This window comes from Watersipora subatra, chromosome 1 (assembly GCF_963576615.1).
Source record: "Watersipora subatra chromosome 1, tzWatSuba1.1, whole genome shotgun sequence".
Classification (NCBI taxonomy): Eukaryota; Metazoa; Bryozoa; class Gymnolaemata; order Cheilostomatida; family Watersiporidae; genus Watersipora; species Watersipora subatra.
In genome coordinates, this window is record NC_088708.1 from 57,481,849 (window position 1) to 57,502,822 (window position 20,974).

A 20,974-nucleotide genomic window follows, 5' to 3' on the forward strand; every position below is an offset into this window, starting at 1 on the left:
TCCTCCTTGGTTTAATTTTAAATGAACCAATAGGAAGGGTCGTAAGCTTAATACGAGTACTCGACATCAACTTGCGCGGCTTCATTGTGTTTAAAAGCACTACTCACGTATACACCGGCCGGTTCACTAAATTTACTAGCTCTTCAACAATGTCTGATCGGTACCATGCCCCTGACGCTAAAAAGGTTCAGCTGTTAAAGGATATTGCTACAAGGATACGAATTCTCAGCGTGGAATCAACAAATGCCTGCAATTCGGGGTGAGCTAATGAAGGTTTTTTATTTCATTGCGTGTCAAACTTTGGTGCCCTCTTATTTTGGTGCCATATTCCAATTTTATGCACACCAGATAATATGAAGTTAAATTTTAAGTGCTTGAATTTGTTCACGTTGTGCTATAATTATATGTGTGTAGTTATCTCGTAGTCTGTAGTAGAATAAATGCGTGTATTGTTGCGCATAGCTCTGACAAACATGGCTTACAACACCTGTAAACAAGACGAAACTCAATTTTCTGTTACAATTTGATTAGCTATCTGTGATAGTTAGAACACCATCAGTTTCAGGCCTTCAGTTTGATTCGCTTTAACGGCTTGCTGTAATGAAAGAGTAAACCTTACTGCGAGCATTATTTTAATATTTCATAGATATTAAAATTGACCATTTATACAACATTGCATACCGTTACTTGAATTTTTTTTGTGTTACCATTGAACTCATCATATCACAGTATCCTAACTCAATTCTTTCAACGGTGATTCATTAACTTTTGAACATATTAAGGAGGCTATGAAAAATTAGTTAGTCTCAATCATACCAAACAATTATCATCTTTTTTTCCTATGTTCTCAAGTATAATCATCATTAGTAAAGTGTACGCTGTTATGTAAAACAGTATGACTGTGACAGGTTTATTTGCCCTACCAATAAGTCCAATTGTTAGGTCTAAAAACTAATTATGGCAAATTGTTGTTTTAGTCATCCCACTTCTAGTGCTTCTATCGCTGAGCTCCTTTCTGTTCTATTCTTCAATGTTATGCGCTACTCGACATCTGAGCCGAGGGCGCCTAACGCTGACAGGCTCATTCTGTCTAAAGGCCATGCTTGTCCTGGACTTTATGCTGCTTGGGCTCTCACAGGCCTTTTTCCTGAATCCGATGTTCTAAATCTACGAAAAATTGATTCTGATCTTGAGGGTCATCCAACACCCGTGAGTCGATTGTCTCTTCCAGTTTCTGATTGTAACTACTTGAGCCATTATGGCACACTGCATGGGTTGGTTTGAGTTGGTGACATGCATTAATTCGTATAAAGGGAAGTGTCAGCTTGGTGTTGTACTCGATGAGTTAGTCATAGGTATTGCATGTCTCCCAACTAGTTGTCTTAAAGGAAGGAAGTAGCTTTGTATGTGGAATCACTCCCGGATATGCAACAAGTACAATAAGTGGTTAAGAAACAAGGATGCGTTTTTCCTTCCTTGAGATATTATTGCAATGGCGATGTTAAATTTATGGCAAAATGACTGCGCAAATAAGCAAATCATCATCAAAAAATATTGGCCAACACTTTATAGTTGCATCATTTTCATTATCAATCTCCTTTTAGCGGCTCAACTTCATCGATGCGGCCACAGGATCTCTTGGCCAAGGACTGAGTATTGCTGCAGGCATGGCTTATGTGGGAAAATATCTTGACAAAGTCAGGTAAAACTGTAGAGATGCCGTATGGCTTGGGCTTAAGTAAGCTGTACTGAGCTGCCTTTATCTGTGAGCATGCTTTTTTATACCGGTCATGGTCTAGCTAATATAAAAATTGCATGTCATGGCCTATATGCTATTCCTACTCTACTAAATATGTACTATATTTCATCAGTTAGCTGGTAGTATTGTGCTATCCTTCAATATTTAGTGTTTCAGATAATTTGTTTTATTTCATTTTCGTGTCATGGTCTGAAAAGACCATGACATGTTCTAATTTATCACGTCTACGTCTAGCAAGCTGGTTCATAGCTCTCTATATCATGAACGTGGTCTTATTCTTGTAGCATTATAATATAATTACAAGTAGAAAAAAATTAGTGACACTTCAGGCGTGATACTTGCTATGCAAAATAAGCATTACAGCATAACATTATCTGTACTCACGGCAATTGGCATGTAGGAGTTGTCAAAAAGAGTTTTTAGGAAGGCTTATGCATAGGATATGCGACTGCATGGCTCAGCATTGTATTAATTTTTCCAGTGTTTTTGGGATAAATTATGAGAAGATGAATGTGTGTTCCAAATTGAGGCTAGAATAGTAACGGGTTAGCTTAGAGCAGACACTGAAGTTGAGCTTAGAGCTGACACTGAACTACAACAAACTTATGTCTGTTGTAGTTTTAAGACCTACTGCATCATAGGAGATGGAGAGTCAGCTGAGGGCTCGATATGGGAGGCTCTCCACTTCGCTAGCCATTACAAGCTCGACAACCTTGTTGCCATCTTTGACGTGAACCGTCTGGGTCAAAGTTGTTCAACCTCTCTAGGACATGACATAGAGACATACCGAAAGCGTATCGAAGCATTTGGGTATGGGCAGAGCCTACAGTTCCTGTCTCAGGTTGAGGTGTAAAACTTGCACCCAACTGCGCTTTAGTCCAAGCTAAGATACGCAGACATTCATACCAGCATTTGTCAGTCGTTCAAGTTCTGTTTACTAAATTATTTCTATCATTGGTATTGTACCAAACCATTTTATTATTCTTTTACAGTTGGAATGCTATCGTTGTCGATGGTCATGACATACAAGAGCTTGACAAGGCCTTTTTCACCGCTTCTACGACAGAGGGTCGTCCAACAGCAGTTGTTGCGAAAACATTTAAAGGTAGCGGTTTTGTTGGAGGTTAGCATTTTATACTGCTTTGTGATCTTCATGTTTGACATCGCATGGTGGCGGTTTCCGTTCAATAGCTCTACAAACTTATGGCATCGTAGCGATAGGCTTGGTACTAGCTATGTACATTAATCCACTGGAATTTATCATAAGTCGTAAGTTTCATTTGGCTGTCTCGAAATGACTGGGTAAAGTGACAGACATAGATGCGCACAAGCTTAATGTGTGGCTATGTCATGATTGATTGTACTGATTTGTTGCACTCACAGAGAGCTTTCTTTGATGAGTATCTTTGTCGCTTTTGGCATTGCTAGGCCTATACATTTGTGCTTGCTCAGTCTGGTCAAATTGCACTGGTTTCTCGTTAAGGAATCGAGGATACTCTTAACTGGCATGGTAAGCCATTGGCTGCTAAATCTGATGACGTATTGTCCAACCTGAAGGCTTTGGTGGAGAACAACGGGCCTATCGGTTTGACTCCTGCAGTTCCCACAGATCAATGTCCGGCAGTCAGCATGACAGCGTCCTTATCTGAACCACCAAATTATAAAGAAGGAGAAAAGGTAAAATGTTTGTTGTCGTTGCACATTTGTATCTCTCATTTTGAACATTGGTTTGTGTTTCACAGCTTTCATTTTCTCCCCAAGTTCCTCGTCTGTCAGCCAGCAGACTTTTAGTGATATCGGCTTCCCTTATTCCAGGTTGCAATAGCACTTATGTTTACTACTAGATTTTCGGTATCAAGAAATCAAGGTCTCCAGTCATCATTTTGTCTATATTTGTACCTAATCAGCACCAAAACATCGATTTAGTTTATTGTCGCATAACAAAATGTATAATCAAATGGCCGCATTTATAAATAATGCTCTCTTGTATATTTTTGCTCACAATCTCAGCCCATCATTAGCGTCCTCGAACTTTATATGGAATGGTAGGTTGCCCTGCGCTTCATATATTTCATTAGAAAGCTTTTTAAGCTGTTTATGCCCTTTTAAAAAACAGTGTAATGGGCAAATGTAAGCTTTTACTGTCATGGTGTTTCTCAACAAGTTTGCTGATCTCAAACATTATTAGAGATATATGATTGTTTCATCATAAATCGCTGTAAAGGCCACTCACCGGCGGCTTTTATTATGGTGCATGTATTTACAGTTGTTTTCCCACACATTTTTAAAACTATGCAGAATAGATATACAGTCGCACCTCTACATTCAAGTGCTCCAACATACAAGAAACTCAAGATACAAGCTGACTTTCTAGCAAGTTTCTTCCTTGAGATACAAGTAATGTTTTAGATACAAACATACAAGCCGGTTCTCGATGGCCACTACATTATATGGCCAAATATGCGAAAGGCTGCTTTCGAGAAAAGCATTGCTCAGTCTTTCTCCTCGAATCAGTTTGAAAAAGGTGTTTAATAGGTTTGCTGAACGTTATAGTGAACGCGAGGCAAAAAAACGCTAAATGGAAACAAAAACTAAAAAAATATGATGATAAAATTAAATTATGTTTAGTAAAAAATTACAACTTTGTTTCAAGTTTGTGTTTAGCAAGCTAAATTTATTGAAGTTAAATTCAAAGTTACTATTACATAGGGTCACAAATGTTTAGTGTACCGAACACATTGCTCTCAAGTCTCTCAGACAGTCGTTATCCACAATGTCTGTCTCAAAGGTAAAAACTCCATACAGTAGTGTACATAGTGATGTTACATTTTATTGCAGATCATAACAACTAAATAGGTATTATAGGTACTAAATTACAACAAGTAAATATACTTTTTTCCACCGTAATATCTTGTTTAGGTAGTGTTTTTAAACTATGGTAACAGATTAATTTGTACTTGGTGATTTTATATTAGAAACAGTGCCTGGAGACACGAATAAGTTCACGTTGAGCTCAGTCTCAGAACGCATTAAGCTCGTATTTCGAGCTATGACTGTATAAGCAGACTTACTGAGTGATTTCTGACAATAGCCACTATAGTGTCTATACAGGGAATAGCTGTGTAGCTATCGGGTATGGTCTTTTGGAAAACATCAGGTTTTGCAGAATGTTATGTATGGTAGATTGCTTATCAACTTTCTTTTCTGACAACCTGGAGTAGGAGGCTTAGCTTATGTACACTGACCAACCTGGAGTAGGAGGCTTAGCATATGTACACTGGCCAACTCGAAGTAGAAGGCTTAGCATATGTACACTGGCCAACCTGGGGTAGGGACTAGGCATATGTACACTGCCCAACTTAAGGTAGGAGGCTTAGCATATGTACGCTGGTCAACCTGGGGTAGGGACTAAGCATATGTACACTGGCCAACCCGGAGTAGGAGGGTTAGCATATGTACACTGGCCAACCCGGGGTTGGAAGGTTAGCATATGTACGCTGGTCAACCTGGGTTAGGGACTAAGCGTATGTACACTGGCCAACTTGAGATGTGGACTTAGCATACAGTAAAACTTGTATTTAAATGTAACCTTTATTTGAACGCCACTTCTATTTGAACGCCACTTCTATTAGAATGCCACTTTTATTTGAACGCCAATTTTATTTGACTGCCACTATTTGACATTCTTATTGTTTACGAACCCATAATAGCAAGTGATCAGTAGAAAAATGTCCATAAAACCGTACTAATAATGACTTGATTACATCAATAATAATTAATTCGTTCCGTTGTTTCTGTTTGTATCGAAGTCTGTTTTCCAACTCCAAGTCTTTGGGTCTTTTCTGTTAAAAACTTTGATTGCAACACCAAAAAAATAATAAATAACTGTATCAGTATAGTAGCAGTTCTTATTATAACATGGTCTTGATTTTTCGATGTATGTGAAAAAAGTTTTCGCTTTTACGATGGAATCTGTGCTACTATGTATTTTGAGGTTAACATTTTGAGGCTATTTTGATTACATGTGATTTTTCTTTATATTCACTAGAAGCGTCGATTCCAAATGGCATCGCGTAAAAGTTTTGCTCTGCTAAAAAATTGTTTGTACGCTAATATCGCCTAGCTCAGCTGTACAGAAGAAGGGCTGAGGTCACAAGACACTGTGGAAGGTAGTCAACAGCCAGAAGAATGTGAAATGGTTCCAAACAGAAGCAACAATCAGAACGCAACTAGCCGAGCAAACGATGCTAATATTTTTGTTTTAAAAACGTTAATATTTGTTTTAAAAGGTTAATTTTTGTTTCTGCATGCTTTATGGTTTGTTTGTTACTTGTTCTTGCATATATATTTGTAGCATTTGATAGATTATTATTATAAAACTTATTTGCAGATTTATAGCATATTATTTGATAGCATGATTGCGGTAATCTGAACTCGGCTTACAACGGATCGACGCTTGTACCTCCTTGTTTTATTGCACATAAAAAGCTAGTTTTTGGCTGCGACTATAGCAAGCATGTCAATGAGTATTGCGCAATGAGCTTTTATGCTTTTAAATATAGTTATAAAATGAAAAAATGCCTTCAAATTTAAAATGAAATAAAAGACCTAAAAGCTGCAACAAATTTCAATGCAGGCTATAAAATCATCGTAGGTTGATGTCGCACCGCCGAAGGAGATTGCAGAATATAGGCAACATTTGATTCGTCCATGAAAAGGTTAAATTTATCTTCTCAATATTCTGACGAGGTGTTTGAAAAATACAATGCCACCCTTTATTTGAACGTCACCTATAATAAAGCGTTACTCTAAGGGAAGGGTTGAAAAATAGAGCGTCATGGCGTTCATATAAAGGTTTTACTATATCTACACTGGCCAACCTAGGGTGTGTACTGAGCCTATGTACACTGGCCAACCTAGGGTGTGTACTGAGCCTATCTACACTGGCCAAATTCTCAAACACTCTGACTAGTTACTAGGTTTGCTTAAGAAGTACCAAAGTTGTGATCTGCTGATGTTAACTTTGCACAGGTGGCTACTAGGAAGGCCTTTGGTACAGCACTGCTCAAGCTTGGCAGATCTAACAACCGGGTTATCAATGTTGACGGTGACGTGAAGAATTCTACATTCAGCATCGATCTGGAGGTGTGTATCGTGTTGTTAATTTTATATCCCTGTTGCTGACAGTTATATGTAGCTGTGTCTCAGTGTCAGTTCTCTCTGGCCTCTAGCCCTACTGCAGCAAGTAAATACTTAGCGGTTTGTTAGCCCTCGGTTGCATGTTTCGGACAAAGCTCGAATTCAGCATCTTCTTCTGAAATAGATTGTTGAGAGAATTCTCCTCGCGTAGATCACATTCCTACGAGAAAATGATTCAACATGATGAAGACTTTTAAACTGCATTTAGATAAATGAAAATATGTGTATTCTAATCAATTCTGATATAATACCGAACATCTGTATTTGTACATTTTATTGTGTTTTAAATTCAAAGTGGTTATGTAGTAAACTGATATATGATCGTTCTCTGAGTAATTAAATATTTGTACTAATTAATATAAATAATATTTGTATTAATTGATCACCTATGACAGCTTCATCTACTCGATAACGGCTGGCGAACTCAGGTATAGATTTCACTTGAAAAATTTTCATTTGCTCTGTCATGGTAGACATAGGTCAGGATTTATCATTCACAACTAAGTTCAGCATCGGTACTGTTTAGACTTACTGCTTTTGTTGTCATTCTTCAGCACTATACTACATATATGTCATAACTTATATAATCAACCCGCTTCCCTTAACATGTGCTTGGAATTTGCATAATCATTCAAAGGGTCCTACGCATGATGTAATGGATCACGAGACCATGATAACGCACTTGCAATCGTGCGTTATATCAGATTCCCTATAATGCTCATGTTATTGCTGATCTCGCCCGAGTGTGAGTTAGAAAGAATGCCACTGTATTGACCAGCAGCTTTAGGAAGTGTGTGGCTGCGAATGTTTCATTGGCATGATTTTAGATATAAGCAGAACCTTAAAAATGTCTCAAGATACTTACCCATTAAATTTGCATACAACTTACTAGTCAACTATTCCATGTCTTTGTATGTAACACACAGTAAACTATTCCATGTCTTTGTATGTTACGCACAGTAAACTATTCCATTTCTTTGTATGTAACACACAGTAAACTATTTCATGTGTTTGTATCAGTGAACTAACTTATCTCCCTTTATGTTATATTTAGAATGAACTACCAGACCAATTCATTCAAGGCTACATAGCCGAGCAGAATTTGGTTGGAGTGGCAGTTGGTGCTGCCGCTCGTAACAGAACCATAGCTTTCTGTAGTTCTTTTGCTGCCTTCTTTTCAAGAGCCTACGATCAAATCAGAATGGGCGCTATCTCTTTCACCAACGTCAATTATGTCGGTTCCCACGTTGGTATTTCTATTGGTAAGTCGTCACCACTCCAACATATATTCCTGCACTAATGTTTCTATATCCTTTTCTTAGTTAGCCGCTAGTGACTCAAACTTTCTATTCAAATTTATAGCTCTATATCTATGTACCAGAACTGCCTAGTTTGGGGTTGTCAACATTTGATTGTCATACATCTAAACAATCTCTCGGCTCATGCGTACACCCCAATAATATCGTGTAACATTTGCGCATGACCGTTCTAATCAAGTACATGAGTGTGATCTGTGTGAGCTCTGTATGTCAGACGTGAAACAAACCGTGTCATACTTGTATGACACATTCAAATTCATGAGTACCAATTTTTGTATGATGCTTCAAAATTGACACATTTTTATCTTATTGTATGATGTGATATGAAGAGCTGCTAATGGGTAGATTGTTATTTCATGATTCTTGCGCTGCTCATGCAACATGGTCGCCGAGTGTGATTGCTTAGGGACTGCATAAAATGCTCGACTATCCACATATTGTTGTGCCTTACATGTAATGCTTACAAGTATTCGCACTGTATCTGCGCACTTACTTTTTAACAAGAAATCATTTTTATCTTCTCACATAACAACCATTTTATTTGTTGTGTAACTGTGCCAATCTATCGGTCGAGTTAGTTGTGGGCTAAAAAAAGGATTACGTAAAAAGATCCTGCGAGGCACACTTGAGCATATCTAACTAGCACCTATATACTCAGGGGAGGATGGACCTAGTCAAATGGCCTTAGAGGATCTGGCTATGTTCCGGGCCATTCCCAATTGTACTGTCTTTTACCCATCTGATGCTGTGTCCACTGAGAGGGCCATAGAACTAGCAGCGAACGCTGAAGGCTCTACATTCACCAGGACTTCTCGGCCAGCCACTGTCAACGTGTATAAGAATGACGAGACATTTGAGGTTGGAAAATGCAAGGTGTGTATATCCATGTATGTACATGTGTGTGCCTGGTTCTTTGAGTCATTTCTGACCATCCAGCATTTTGACACGGCTCTAATGCTTACCTTAGATCATGTATGTCAGTGCATTTAAGGTCCTTAGATGATGTATGTCAGTGCATTTAAGGTCCTTAGATCATGTATGTCAGTGCAGTTAAGGTCCTTAGATCATGTATGTCAGTGCAGTTAAGGTCCTTAGATCATGTATGTCAGTGCATTTAAGGTCCTTAGATCATGTATGTCAGTGCAGTTAAGGTCCTTAGATCATGTATGTCAGTGCAGTTAAGATCCTTAGATCATGTATGTCAGTGCAGTTAAGGTCCTTAGATCATGTATGTCAGTGCAGTTGAGGTCCTTAGATCGTGTATGTCAGTGCAGTTAGGGTCCTTAGATCATGTATATCAGTGCAGTTAAGGTCCTTAGATCATGTATGTCAGTGCAGTTAAGGTCCTTAGATCATGTATGTCAGTGCAGTTGAGGTCCTTAGATCATGTATGTCAGTGCAGTTAAGGTCCTTAGATCATGTATGTCAGTGCAGTTAAGGTCCTTAGATCATGTATGTCAGTGCAGTCAAGGTCCTTAGATCATGTATGTCAGTGCAGTCAAGGTCTTTAGATCATGTATGTCAGGGCAGTTAAGGTCCCTAGATCATGTATGTCAGTGCAGTTAAGGTCCTTAGATCATGTATGTCAGTGCAGTTAAGGTCCTTAGATCATGTATGTCAGTGCAGTTAAGGTCCTTAGATCATGTATGTCAGTGCAGTCAAGGTCCTTAGATCATGTATGTCAGTGCAGTCAAGGTCTTTAGATCATGTATGTCAGGGCAGTTAAGGTCCCTAGATCATGTATGTCAGTGCAGTTAAGGTCCTTAGATCATGTATGTCAGTGCAGTTAAGGTCCTTAGATCATGTATGTCAGTGCAGTCAAGGTCCTTAGATCATGTATGTCAGTGCAGTCAAGGTCTTTAGATCATGTATGTCAGGGCAGTTAAGGTCCCTAGATCATGTATGTCAGTGCAGTTAAGGTCTTTAGATCATGTATGTCAGTGCAGTTAAGGTCCTTAGATCATGTATGTCAGGGCAGTTAAGGTCCCTAGATCATGTATGTCAGTGCAGTTAAGGTCCTTAGATCATGTATGTCAGTGCAGTTAGGGTCCTTAGATCATGTATGTCAGTGCAGTTAGGGTCCTTAGATCATGTATGTCAGTGCAGTTAAGGTCCTTAGATCATGTATGTCAGTGCAGTTAAGGTCCTTAGATCATGTATGTCAGGGCAGTTAAGGTCCCTAGATCATGTATGTCAGTGCAGTTAAGGTCCTTAGATCATGTATGTCAGTGCGGTTAAGGTCCTTAGATCATGTATGTCAGTGCAGTTAAGCTTACCGAGCGTAAACACATTGGCTTAAATAGTAGTACTTTAAACTTATCGGGAGTAGATCTCTTTTTCTGATTCTAGAGCGAAATCCTTCAGAATGATTCTATTTTTTAACCTTTTTTAAAAGTAGTGATGTTATTAACAAATACTATTTTATCTTAAAATCAAACTAGATGCTTTTGTGTTGGACTTGGCTAAATTGCAGCATGAGGCCGGCAGCGTTTGTTAATATTTGTCGCAAATTTTTAAAATATTGTACAAAATTGTATCCGTTAAAGCAATCTTGAAGCCTAAACTCAACTAGTTTGTATATAGCAGTTGTAAGACAATAAATGCCGGTCGATTTAGTATCATTCTCCTAATTCGCTTCTGCGGGTATTACTCCATTATGGGTCTAAAAGCTGATGATGATCAAGTTATTATAGTAGCGCTGTATTTAGAGGAAATTATGTAAATGTTTGATGCTTGGAAACGCTTCAAGACACAAGAGTTCAAATTTTGACACAATTTTTAGGCTGAATAGGGAGTGAAAATAAAAGAAAGTAAAAAGATATAACCTAGCTAGTATTTCAGGTTGTACGTGAGACTGAGAGTGACCAAGTTACTGTGGTTGGTGCCGGCGTTACTCTTCATGAGGCTTTGGCTGCTGCCGATAAACTGAAGGCTGCCGGAGTTAATGTCAGGGTGATCGATCCTTTCACCATCAAGCCAATAGACAAAGCTGGCTTGATTGCAGCTGTTAAAGCCACCGGAGGTCGTCTCGTCGTTGTGGAAGATCACTATCGTGAAGGTAACGGGTTTGATTTTTATTTGGTTGATATTAAAATAAACCAACCTGAGTCTGTGAGGATATTTTTCAGTGAACAAGTAACACAACACATCGACAGTATTGCATGAAAAGGTGCTACTAAGCTGCTCATAATACCTTGAATAAAATTGGTAGATTAAGTGGCCTGATAACATAAACATACAACTGACTCATTTGTATATACAGTCAAACATGGGTAACTCAAACTTCACGGGACCGAGCGAAAGTGGTCTGTCTAGTTATCAGAGCGTTCAAGTTATCAGAGCACTGTCACAAGTCCATTTATTTATTTATTAGTAGATACATGTATATATACAAACTATAATATAAATCAAAAGCATAAATGGTTTGTTTCAAATTAAATGCTTCTAATGTCACGTTTAAAAAAAATTTTATCAAAAAGTACAGAGATTTTTCTATCATTTGATTGGTTTGTTGTTTGAGGTGATGTTATTCCCAGGACATTTTTTAGATTAAAATTGGCAAAACTTGATCGCTGTTGAAATGCTCAGAAGAAAAGACATCTTTTTCTTTTGAGCATTTTAACCAAGATCAATTTGCCGATTTTTCTTTAAGTTTATGCGAAGGTTACCTCACTTTTCCTTGCTTCTGAAGGGCCATCGCTAAGCGGATGTTTGGTAAAAATCAAATTTCACCAAACCTTTAGAAAAGTCGTTGACAGAAATATTTTGCTGATGATGGTAATAACGACGTCTATGAACTACGATAAGTTGAGGTTTACTTCTATGGCTTGGAATAAAGTGATTTTCTAAAGCGATAACAACTGTTTCGGCAGTCGTTGGGCAAAAAACTGTTCGAGTTAATAAAGTTGAGGTCGAGTTATCTAAAGCAATTTATCATTACGTGGGAACGAACCAAAAAAACCGTTCGAGTTAACCATGTGTTAGAGCTATCCGAGAACGGGTTATCCATGTTTGACTGTATTAGAAAATCCTTGGGTCTTATCTTATGCCTTTATTGGACATTAATGCACATGTCTGTAGGCGTCAACTTCAATACAGTCCGACCTCTATTTCGATCATCTCTATCTACAAATTCTTTTGACATACGATGTAAAATTTGAGCGAAGTATTGTCGTGAAATACTAGGTAATCTTCAACATATATGTTCTAAATATTAAAATTTTGCAAATAAAAGTAAAGTGTTGTGGAAATTGAAAGTTGAACATAAAAATATACAAATCAAGCTAGTTCAAATAATACCTAGTGTCAGTTCAAGTAAGTTACACTGCACACTTTCTATCACTTTACCCCTGATCCTATGTGTTGCTTAGCCTGCAATTCTATTCACATATTTTTAAAGTGAAATAACAGTAAACTCGTTTCACTGATTATTACCGTACTCCAATTTCATATACAGTTTAGTTTTGTAACATAGTGTTTAACAATTTCTTGATATATTTTGCTTTTGTATTTTGTTATGGTTCTAAGTCTTAAATTAGCAAAATACAATGCATTTCTCAGCAATATTTGCTCCAAAATATGATATTTTTGGCATACGTGTTGCTTTGTTACAAATTGTTTGCATACGTTCATATAAACTGTCAAATGGAAACTTTGGCAGGTGGTCTTGGAGAAGCAGTATTAAGTGCAGTGGCTGGAGAGAAGCTAGCCTTCAAGCACTTAGCTGTGAGTAGTGTGCCACGTAGTGGACCTGGATCCGCTTTGATGGAGATGTTTGGAATCAGTGCTAATTGCATCAGCAAAGCTGTACAACAACTTCTCTCTGCGTAATTTTGTCATCAATGTCAATAGTCATGGTTTTCATTGACTACTCATGCAACTATTATTATTGGTTTACTATTCATGCGATTTTTGTCGCTATTCACATTATCCTTTTGCATTGTTGTTAAATAATCTCAATATACATTTTTATCTGGAACTGAATATGCTATGTTTACAGACCACAAGAACAATTGCTTGAAGACAACTGGTAATTAACGATATCTGGTTGCATCAATGTAGATATATTTTCAAAATGATTGGTTTTAGGCATAGAATGACATATGCATTTCAAAGGGAAACACTTCGAGTCAACATAGTGACAAACAAACTTGTAATTGGGAAATATCAGGTGATAATAAAAATCACTATGCTTTAGAGAAAATTTAACATGCTATCATAGTGCAGACAGATTATGACAGATTTTGAAATAATTAAACTAATTGAAAAAATTGTAACTTTAATCTCGGTGCACTTTTGCTGGTCTCTTCTTTTTCTGTTTTTTGGTGCCAGATTCTACCTTGGTCATCGGTGAGCTCACAGGAAGTTTCACTTCATTGCCAGAAAAGAGCAGTAGTTGCATATAGATGGTTAACCCCATAGCGCAGCAGAACCAAATGATCAGCTTGTATTCCTGTAAAGAGTCGGGTGCTTTATCAACATAATGGAATGGGCATAAAACTCCAAATAACGCAGGCAAAACTACATCACAAAATGTGGATGGGAATACAGTATTACAACATGCACAAAGAATTTCATATTCATCTGTGGACTCACCAAAGAAGACATTTAGCTGGCGACTATAATCACTGCCTCGAAATATGATCTATTGAGTATCAAGCTAATTCATATTTGATCAATCACCACTATAATTGTTAACACCACGCGAACATACTTGACCTCTCAAAAGATTTATTGGAGAATCTGGAAAATACTCCAAGGATCAATGAAAAAATCATTTTGGCAAGTATATTAGCTTCCTACAGAGGCAACCATCTATTGAACCCACCATCGCATTTTCAAAAGGTAGGCCGCAGATGGTGTACCAGCTGGACACTGATGGCGGTGGTTTTCCTTCTGGTAAGCAGTGGAAGCTCATGGGCTCGTTATAATTCTCTGTACAAAGGTATTTTTCTCTCTTCAGAGTCTGCAATAAAACACATAGCATAAACTTAGCACAGGAAATACTGTGGCAACGAGCAAAACGTGCTACTATTTATGACTAAAAGAGCTGCCCACATGTGTTGAGAGCAGTTCAGATACTGCATGTATTTGTGGTTTATTCTTTACATATTAAAATCGAGCTTCGCCCCACACAAGTGACTCATTTTTAAACCAGATTTTTTAGATAAAGTATTAGCTGCTTCACTTCATTATTCTAATGCTTTCCTTCACTCATACGTTTACAGCATCTTACATGATTTTCTCCGTAAATTAAAGGCTTATTTTTTTTAACAATACAAATGAGACACTGAAAATAATGAAGTTTAGTTATATTTTCGAAGCACACACAGGTTGGTAAAGAAGGCCAGTCTAAGGGTCACCGCAACAAAACAGCCAAATATATCTGCGAGAGATGACAAGTCTGTAGACAGCTAGCAACGTTGCAGCTTATCAGTGGCTGGTCTTGAATTAAATACAGTTCTCCCGACATGTAACACAGGCCTTAGCCATAGTATGTAAAATGCCAATAGGATACCAGAAGAGCAACACAGGTAGATCTGTTAGTAGCGCCGCTGTAAAGTCATTTTAGCTACTGAGGCCTTGTATGACCTTTTCTGATTTCTGCAAACATGCAAAACATTATTCAAAAAGACTCTAAAAAGTAAAAAGCATATATAGAAACTGGCCTATTACAAGTACTAACAGCAGACTTTTCAGATATTCAAATTGGAGACAGAATGTTAGCATTAGTTGATGGTTACACACTGCCCAACAAGACAATGATACAGCAAAAAAATGATACATTCAAGTAAACTCACAACGCCAGTAACGCTGAATGTATCTTCCGTTGCATTGCAGGGTCCTATGGGTTGGTGCAATCCTGTGGCTTTCACTTCCTCTGGTTTCGCAACAAACATAAGTAGAAAGAAAAGCAGGAAGTGTTGAGCTACGTTAAATACAGGTAGACTTTGCAATTTCTCTGTAACAAACAAAGGGATGGTTTGTAAACTTTTTGTTACTTGCACTGCAATCAACCGAAAGACTTAGCAACAAGTTACAACTAACAACTACTTAGCAGGGTAAGATAGCGAGGTGTTATAAGATGTTATGGTGCGGAAAGAATCGCTGATATCTGTATTAATGATCAACCTTACCTCAATCAAGATACAAATCATGCATTAACTACGCATGTGAACCCATAAAGAGTTTCCTTAGGTTTTACATGAAGTTCATTTCGGTCTGTTGATCACTGATTTGGGGGAACTAAATGTTCAGGGGCCAGAAGATTGAAACAACTGAGCTATAGACTGGCATCAGTTAATCCTGGTAACTAACGACTTTGTTGCCGTGTCTCAAATATGAAATGAACACGCGAACAATTTTTAAGAACTTTGTCGGTTTTGAAAAAGGAAGTTCTAGCATGTCAAATAATACACTATATTTAGAGAGTCGATTACCTTCCAGATCTTTCTGCCTATCATTAGTTTTGACCAAGTGTCAAGAATATGGATCAAATGACAAATACATCAAATGACAGATAATGCTGAAGAGATCACTGCAGGATTAGAGATAAAAACAGACCAGCTACTAGAGAATAACAATCCTCTTATATACAGAGAAGGTCTCTTCGTGAGTCAGCAACTTTTGAACTATGTATAGCAACCCAATGAAAGTGATCAGTTTCACACCTTTCCCTTCTAATATGACCAAGATCATCGAAACAAACGCATTGCACAATGATAAAAACTAGCCAGAAACGTGAAACTTTTCAGGTTTATCAAAGCAGTACATTTACTCATCTCACGATTGGACTAAAAAGAGGGAGCTATAGAACATATATTGCATGTTTTACTCACCCTTACTACAATCTGATCTGTCTCGTGTGGTCGGCGTTCGATCAGATATCCAAGAAATAAGAAGACATAGAGATAGCCACATAATAACAGGCACTTCCGAGTGGATGTCAAACCAATCGTGCATTGGGTGGTAGAATATCAAAAAGAAGGCTGAAACACCTACTGGCATGGCCAGGCTGCCAGCCAGCACGGTACACAAGCACTCTGTAAAACAGCTGCAAAGCATACACATCAGTTTATCAGGTTGTTACACTTCCCATGAGGAAGGCTGTTCTATTGCAAACATATGCTAGCTTTCCCCAGTAGTAATAACAAACAAACTCGTAAATACAAAGAAAGTGAGAGAATGAGAAGTGGTTTTACATGTATCTCACTTCTAGCAGGATTTGGTTCAATGCATATTCATTAGTCTGCAACTCGAATCTGGCAATAGATAAGTGTAAGAGGCTTCTCATCTTGCAGACGAGAGTAACCGTTTCATTTAGAAAGTTGATAATGGTGGAGACAACTTTTGTTCTTGTTGGGTTGCTGGTACATAGGTATTTAGAATTTAATGGTTATGTATGTAGCATTTTGGAATGTATCACATTCAACATATAGACAAACCTATTCTTTTAATCATTTCAATGAATAAATTTCGTTTAAACAATGGAAAATTAGAGCAAATATGTGATTTTATACATGAAGTAATTTCTAACATACAACTTTTGAAATTTACAACACATTGCAGTTTCATAACTAAAAGTGAAGAGGCCATCAAAAATTGAAAGTAAAACATATAAAATATATAGACAAGGTTAGTTTAGAGTTCCTCTAGGGTAAGCTATGCCTATTGCCTACTCTACCTCTGAACAAACTTAATTTACTGTAAAACTTCTAGTTGAACATCACCTCTATTTGACCGCCACTTATGGGAGAAGGGTGAAAAATAGAGCGCAACCCTTTAATTGAACGCCATCTCCATTTGACACCCATTTTGACAGTATTTGATCAGAATGAACTCATAATAGCAAATGAAAAGTGTCCACAAAATAGTACTTATGATGACTCGGTTACATCCATAACAATTAATGTTCCGTTGTTTCTGTTTGTATCGAAGTACGCTTTCCAACTACAAAGTTTTTCATTTTTTTAAAACTTTGAAAACAACACCGTAAATATAATTAAGAACTGTATCTGACTAATAGTAGTTTTATTGGTTAATGCGGTTTTGATACCTCAACGTATGTGAAAAATGGTTTACATTTACTAAGGTATATGAACAATTAGTTTTAGGCTAAAAGTTGTGCTTGGCGCTCATGCGGCTTAAATTTTATCATTATTTGTGCGAAATGCACCACCTAAAAGTTTTTCTCTGTTAAAATAATGTTTAGACGCTAATATCAACTAGTTCAACAGTGCTGAAAAAAAGTTGAGGGCAGAAGACAATTGTGGAAGGTTTTGAACAGCCAGAATAAGATGTTCGTTTTATCGAGAGAAACAAGCAGAGCACAACTGGCCAAGCAAACGATGCAAATATTCAATTAATTTGTGTTAATGTTAATCTTTGTTTTTGCATGTATTAGAAGTATGGTTCGTTTATTGTCACTTTTTCTTGAATATATATTTGTAGCATTTGATAGATTATTCTTATATAACTTATAAATAAACTTATAGATTTGTAGATTTGTAGCATATTACTTGATAGCATTTTTGCGATTATTTTAACTCGGCTTACAATGGATCGATGCTCATAATTACTCTTCTACTGCACATAAAAAGCTAGTTTTGGCTGCAAGCGGTAGCAAACATATCATTGAGTGCAATGAGCTTTAATGCAGCATTATTAAATATAATTATAAATGATAAATATGCCATCAAATTTAGAATGAAATAAAAAAATTGAAAGCTCCAACAAATTGCAAAGTAGGACACAGGCTATAATATCATCGCAGGTTAATTGCAAGCAATAGATATCAACCATTAGAGATATTTTTCGGCTTTCAAATGCATATTTATTTAGAGATCTTTGACAAGTTTAAGGTAGGTTACCAGATTTATTGTATTCAAAAGGTTTAATATCGCTCCGCCGAAAAAGAGAGCAAAATATAGGCAGCATTCGCTTTGCCCGTAATATGGCTAAATTAATCTTCCGAGAATTCTGACGAACTATTGGAAAAATACGACGCACCAAAATTTGAACACCACCTCTATTTGACCGCTACTATAGAGAAAGTTTGAAAAATAGAGCGTCATGGCGTTCATATAGAGGTTTTTGCATATAATTCAGTTTTCGCATTTAGCTTATTGCATTTAGTTTTTTACCAAATTTAAAATAATATTTTATGCTATGAGCATTTGCCTGAAAAAATTGTTGCTAGTTTTTGTGGTGTGGAACAAACTAGACACAATAGTTTAATTTGTTATTGCAAACCAAATATAAAAAATTTCAGAACAAATAAACTTCACATGTATAGGTTTTACTGTAGTGTGAAAAAGGTTAAAGTTATTTATAAGCTATTATCCTGGTGAAACATTTTGTTGATGAATGCACAAGGTTTCAGCTCAAATGATAAAATTCGATATACTAAACCATGTTACTTACTTGCCGACTTCAAACTTGCTTTTAGCTGGCATGAGGATTTTGCGAGAGCCGAAGAATACAATGATCAAAGCAGCAACAAATGCTGAGTGGAAGTAGTATGAAGTCCAGGGGACATGATAATGCCTGTCATATATATTGACATCAGTGTCGTGCCAGGTCCACCAGAGCATCTTAATACCCATGATGTCATACGGCAAGTCCAAGATTACCACCAGTAGCCCAACTAGAAAGCGGAGAAGCAAAAAAAATAATGAAATAGATGAAAAACATTGGAGCCATAAGAAAACAATAAAAACATTGATTCAGCTACACAAAAATTTGGCAATTTGTGTTTGAGAAAAAGCTTCATCACAATTTTCAGAAGCAGCAATTATTTTTAAATCCTTCAAATATTAACTTACCAGCAAAAGGTTCAGCCCACCATTTTAGGTTAGCTCTGAGGGCAGTAACCCAAGCTGTATACCAGAACTGATTGTCTAAAAAAATTGAACATAAGGTGTTGTAACAACTTTAACGAATTTTTTTTTTAAATATGAAATTAAGCATAACCATACATTTGCTTGTACTTGTCCAAAATGATAACTTAAGGTGCACAACAGCATATATCAGAATTATTCATTTCAGCATTTTTCCAATTCACAGTCCCAAAACAAACAAAAACTTTGTTCTGCTACATATCTGATTGACAAAGTTTTTATAACCACATGCACAACCTGTCACTAGCATTGAGAGAAGCAAATAGCCTGAAGGACTCGTATGCTAATTTTGCAAGTGAGAACCCTTGAGTATGTAAACTGCATTTAGTGAATGTAAATACTTACATACAAGAACAATATATAATGGAAAGCGTCTACCAAAAAGAGACACAATTCCTTGACTGTGCCAAAAGTTGTTAATGCTTGGTAGCAAATAGCACATCCATTCTGTCACCAAAGACACAACAATAGTCGCCCACCAAAAGTGAAGAAACCTTCCACCGCGATTCCATGCTGCAATATATAAAGATAGATTAGGTCAGTTTGAATGCATAAAAATAAATGTCAATTGGCTGCCGCAAGTAAGAGGGACCTTAGCCTATAAGCACTGGTCAGCTAACATTTTTTTCTTTTACTCACCATGAACATAATTCAGAATAGCTCCAAAAATAACGCTAAACTGGATGAAGAGAAAGGTTGGTTCATCTTCCCAAGTTTGAAAAGGATTCGTGAATGCAATGAGCCAATGCAGAAGCTACAAAGAGCCAGACGCAGTCGAGTCTAAATACTACTAAAGTAAGAACTTCGCATGCAAATATTAGAAAAATCGTGTTGTAGTAAAAATCTGTAAACTTGAATAACAATGTTATTTTTTAAATTAAAGATTGCACCAAGAACAACCATTAACTGTTGAATGATTATACTACATTGATAGCAAACTCGCAAAAAAGTACAAACGTAGCTAGTAATTAACACAAAAAGCAAAATGGTTGGCACCTCGTACATACCTGCCAACTCTCACGCATTGGGCGTGAGACTCACGCAATCACCCCAAAGAAAAAATGAAAACGCGTGAGAAATGCGTGAGATGTTTGCCCCAATTTCCACAACTTTATATATACTATCATTGATACATCAACTGCCCCAAAACCAAATCTCACGCATTGCCCCACTCTTGGGTTGGCAGGTCTGACCTCGTATTCCAATCGACAGAGATCTCAATTTAGAACAATTTCATATGATTAACAAGTTGGCTTTTTCGATAAATCTAAGCTAAAGAATGCTAGAGGCAATCGACTTATAAAGCCAAAATGTAAAAGCACACGATAAGCACTATATTACGTACGTCAGTCATGCAAGTGTTGCTTTTAGCCTCCACAGCACTGCAAATATAACTCTGAAAATCATTCATTGCAACTAAAATTGTTATCAACTTTCTGACACTACTGAAAAGTTCAATTTGTTCAAATTATTTCATCTCAAGGTACCGCTTAGCGATGCTTAGCATTGTAAAGGAAACTGGCCGACTTTGACTGTTGGGAGCAGCCTTAGAAACGTACAGTTCTCAGTCTAGGACTATATTTGTTATGGTAGTTGTATCCCCTTCAACCTTTATTTTCCAAATCCCATAACTCCTATTATAAAGACGTACTTGCCAAATTAATGTTATACAGTAGCAAGCAAGCAAAAATTAAATCGAGCACCATCAGTTCCCCATCAGCTTTCAAATTGATGTATTCCTTTTTCTTGAACAAAATTTTCACGTAAGCCTGCTCAATGCAGTCAGCTTAAAAACAAAA

General features: G+C 37.1%; 2 protein-coding genes across 2 annotated transcripts; one reads left to right on the forward strand and one right to left on the reverse strand.

Moving 5' to 3' along the window:
• Positions 1-62: 62 nt before the first annotated feature.
• LOC137386070 (transketolase-like) lies at positions 63-13,255 on the forward strand. Its single transcript, XM_068072741.1, has 11 exons — positions 63-259; positions 978-1,209; positions 1,605-1,702; positions 2,378-2,569; positions 2,752-2,882; positions 3,243-3,436; positions 6,791-6,904; positions 8,013-8,220; positions 8,936-9,150; positions 11,119-11,335; positions 12,938-13,255. Exons 1-11 carry the CDS (start codon positions 150-152, stop codon positions 13,105-13,107), a joined length of 1,881 nt encoding a protein of 626 aa, XP_067928842.1. The 5' UTR covers positions 63-149; the 3' UTR covers positions 13,108-13,255.
• A 64-nt stretch (positions 13,256-13,319) lies between these two features.
• On the reverse strand, positions 13,320-20,674 carry LOC137386071 (uncharacterized). Its single transcript, XM_068072742.1, has 9 exons — positions 20,521-20,674; positions 19,815-19,929; positions 19,521-19,688; positions 19,101-19,175; positions 18,700-18,922; positions 16,116-16,330; positions 15,078-15,238; positions 14,105-14,242; positions 13,320-13,729 (listed from the first exon to the last, which is right to left on the reverse strand). Exons 1-9 carry the CDS (start codon positions 20,584-20,586, stop codon positions 13,556-13,558), a joined length of 1,335 nt encoding a protein of 444 aa, XP_067928843.1. The 5' UTR covers positions 20,587-20,674; the 3' UTR covers positions 13,320-13,555.
• Positions 20,675-20,974: the final 300 nt, after the last annotated feature.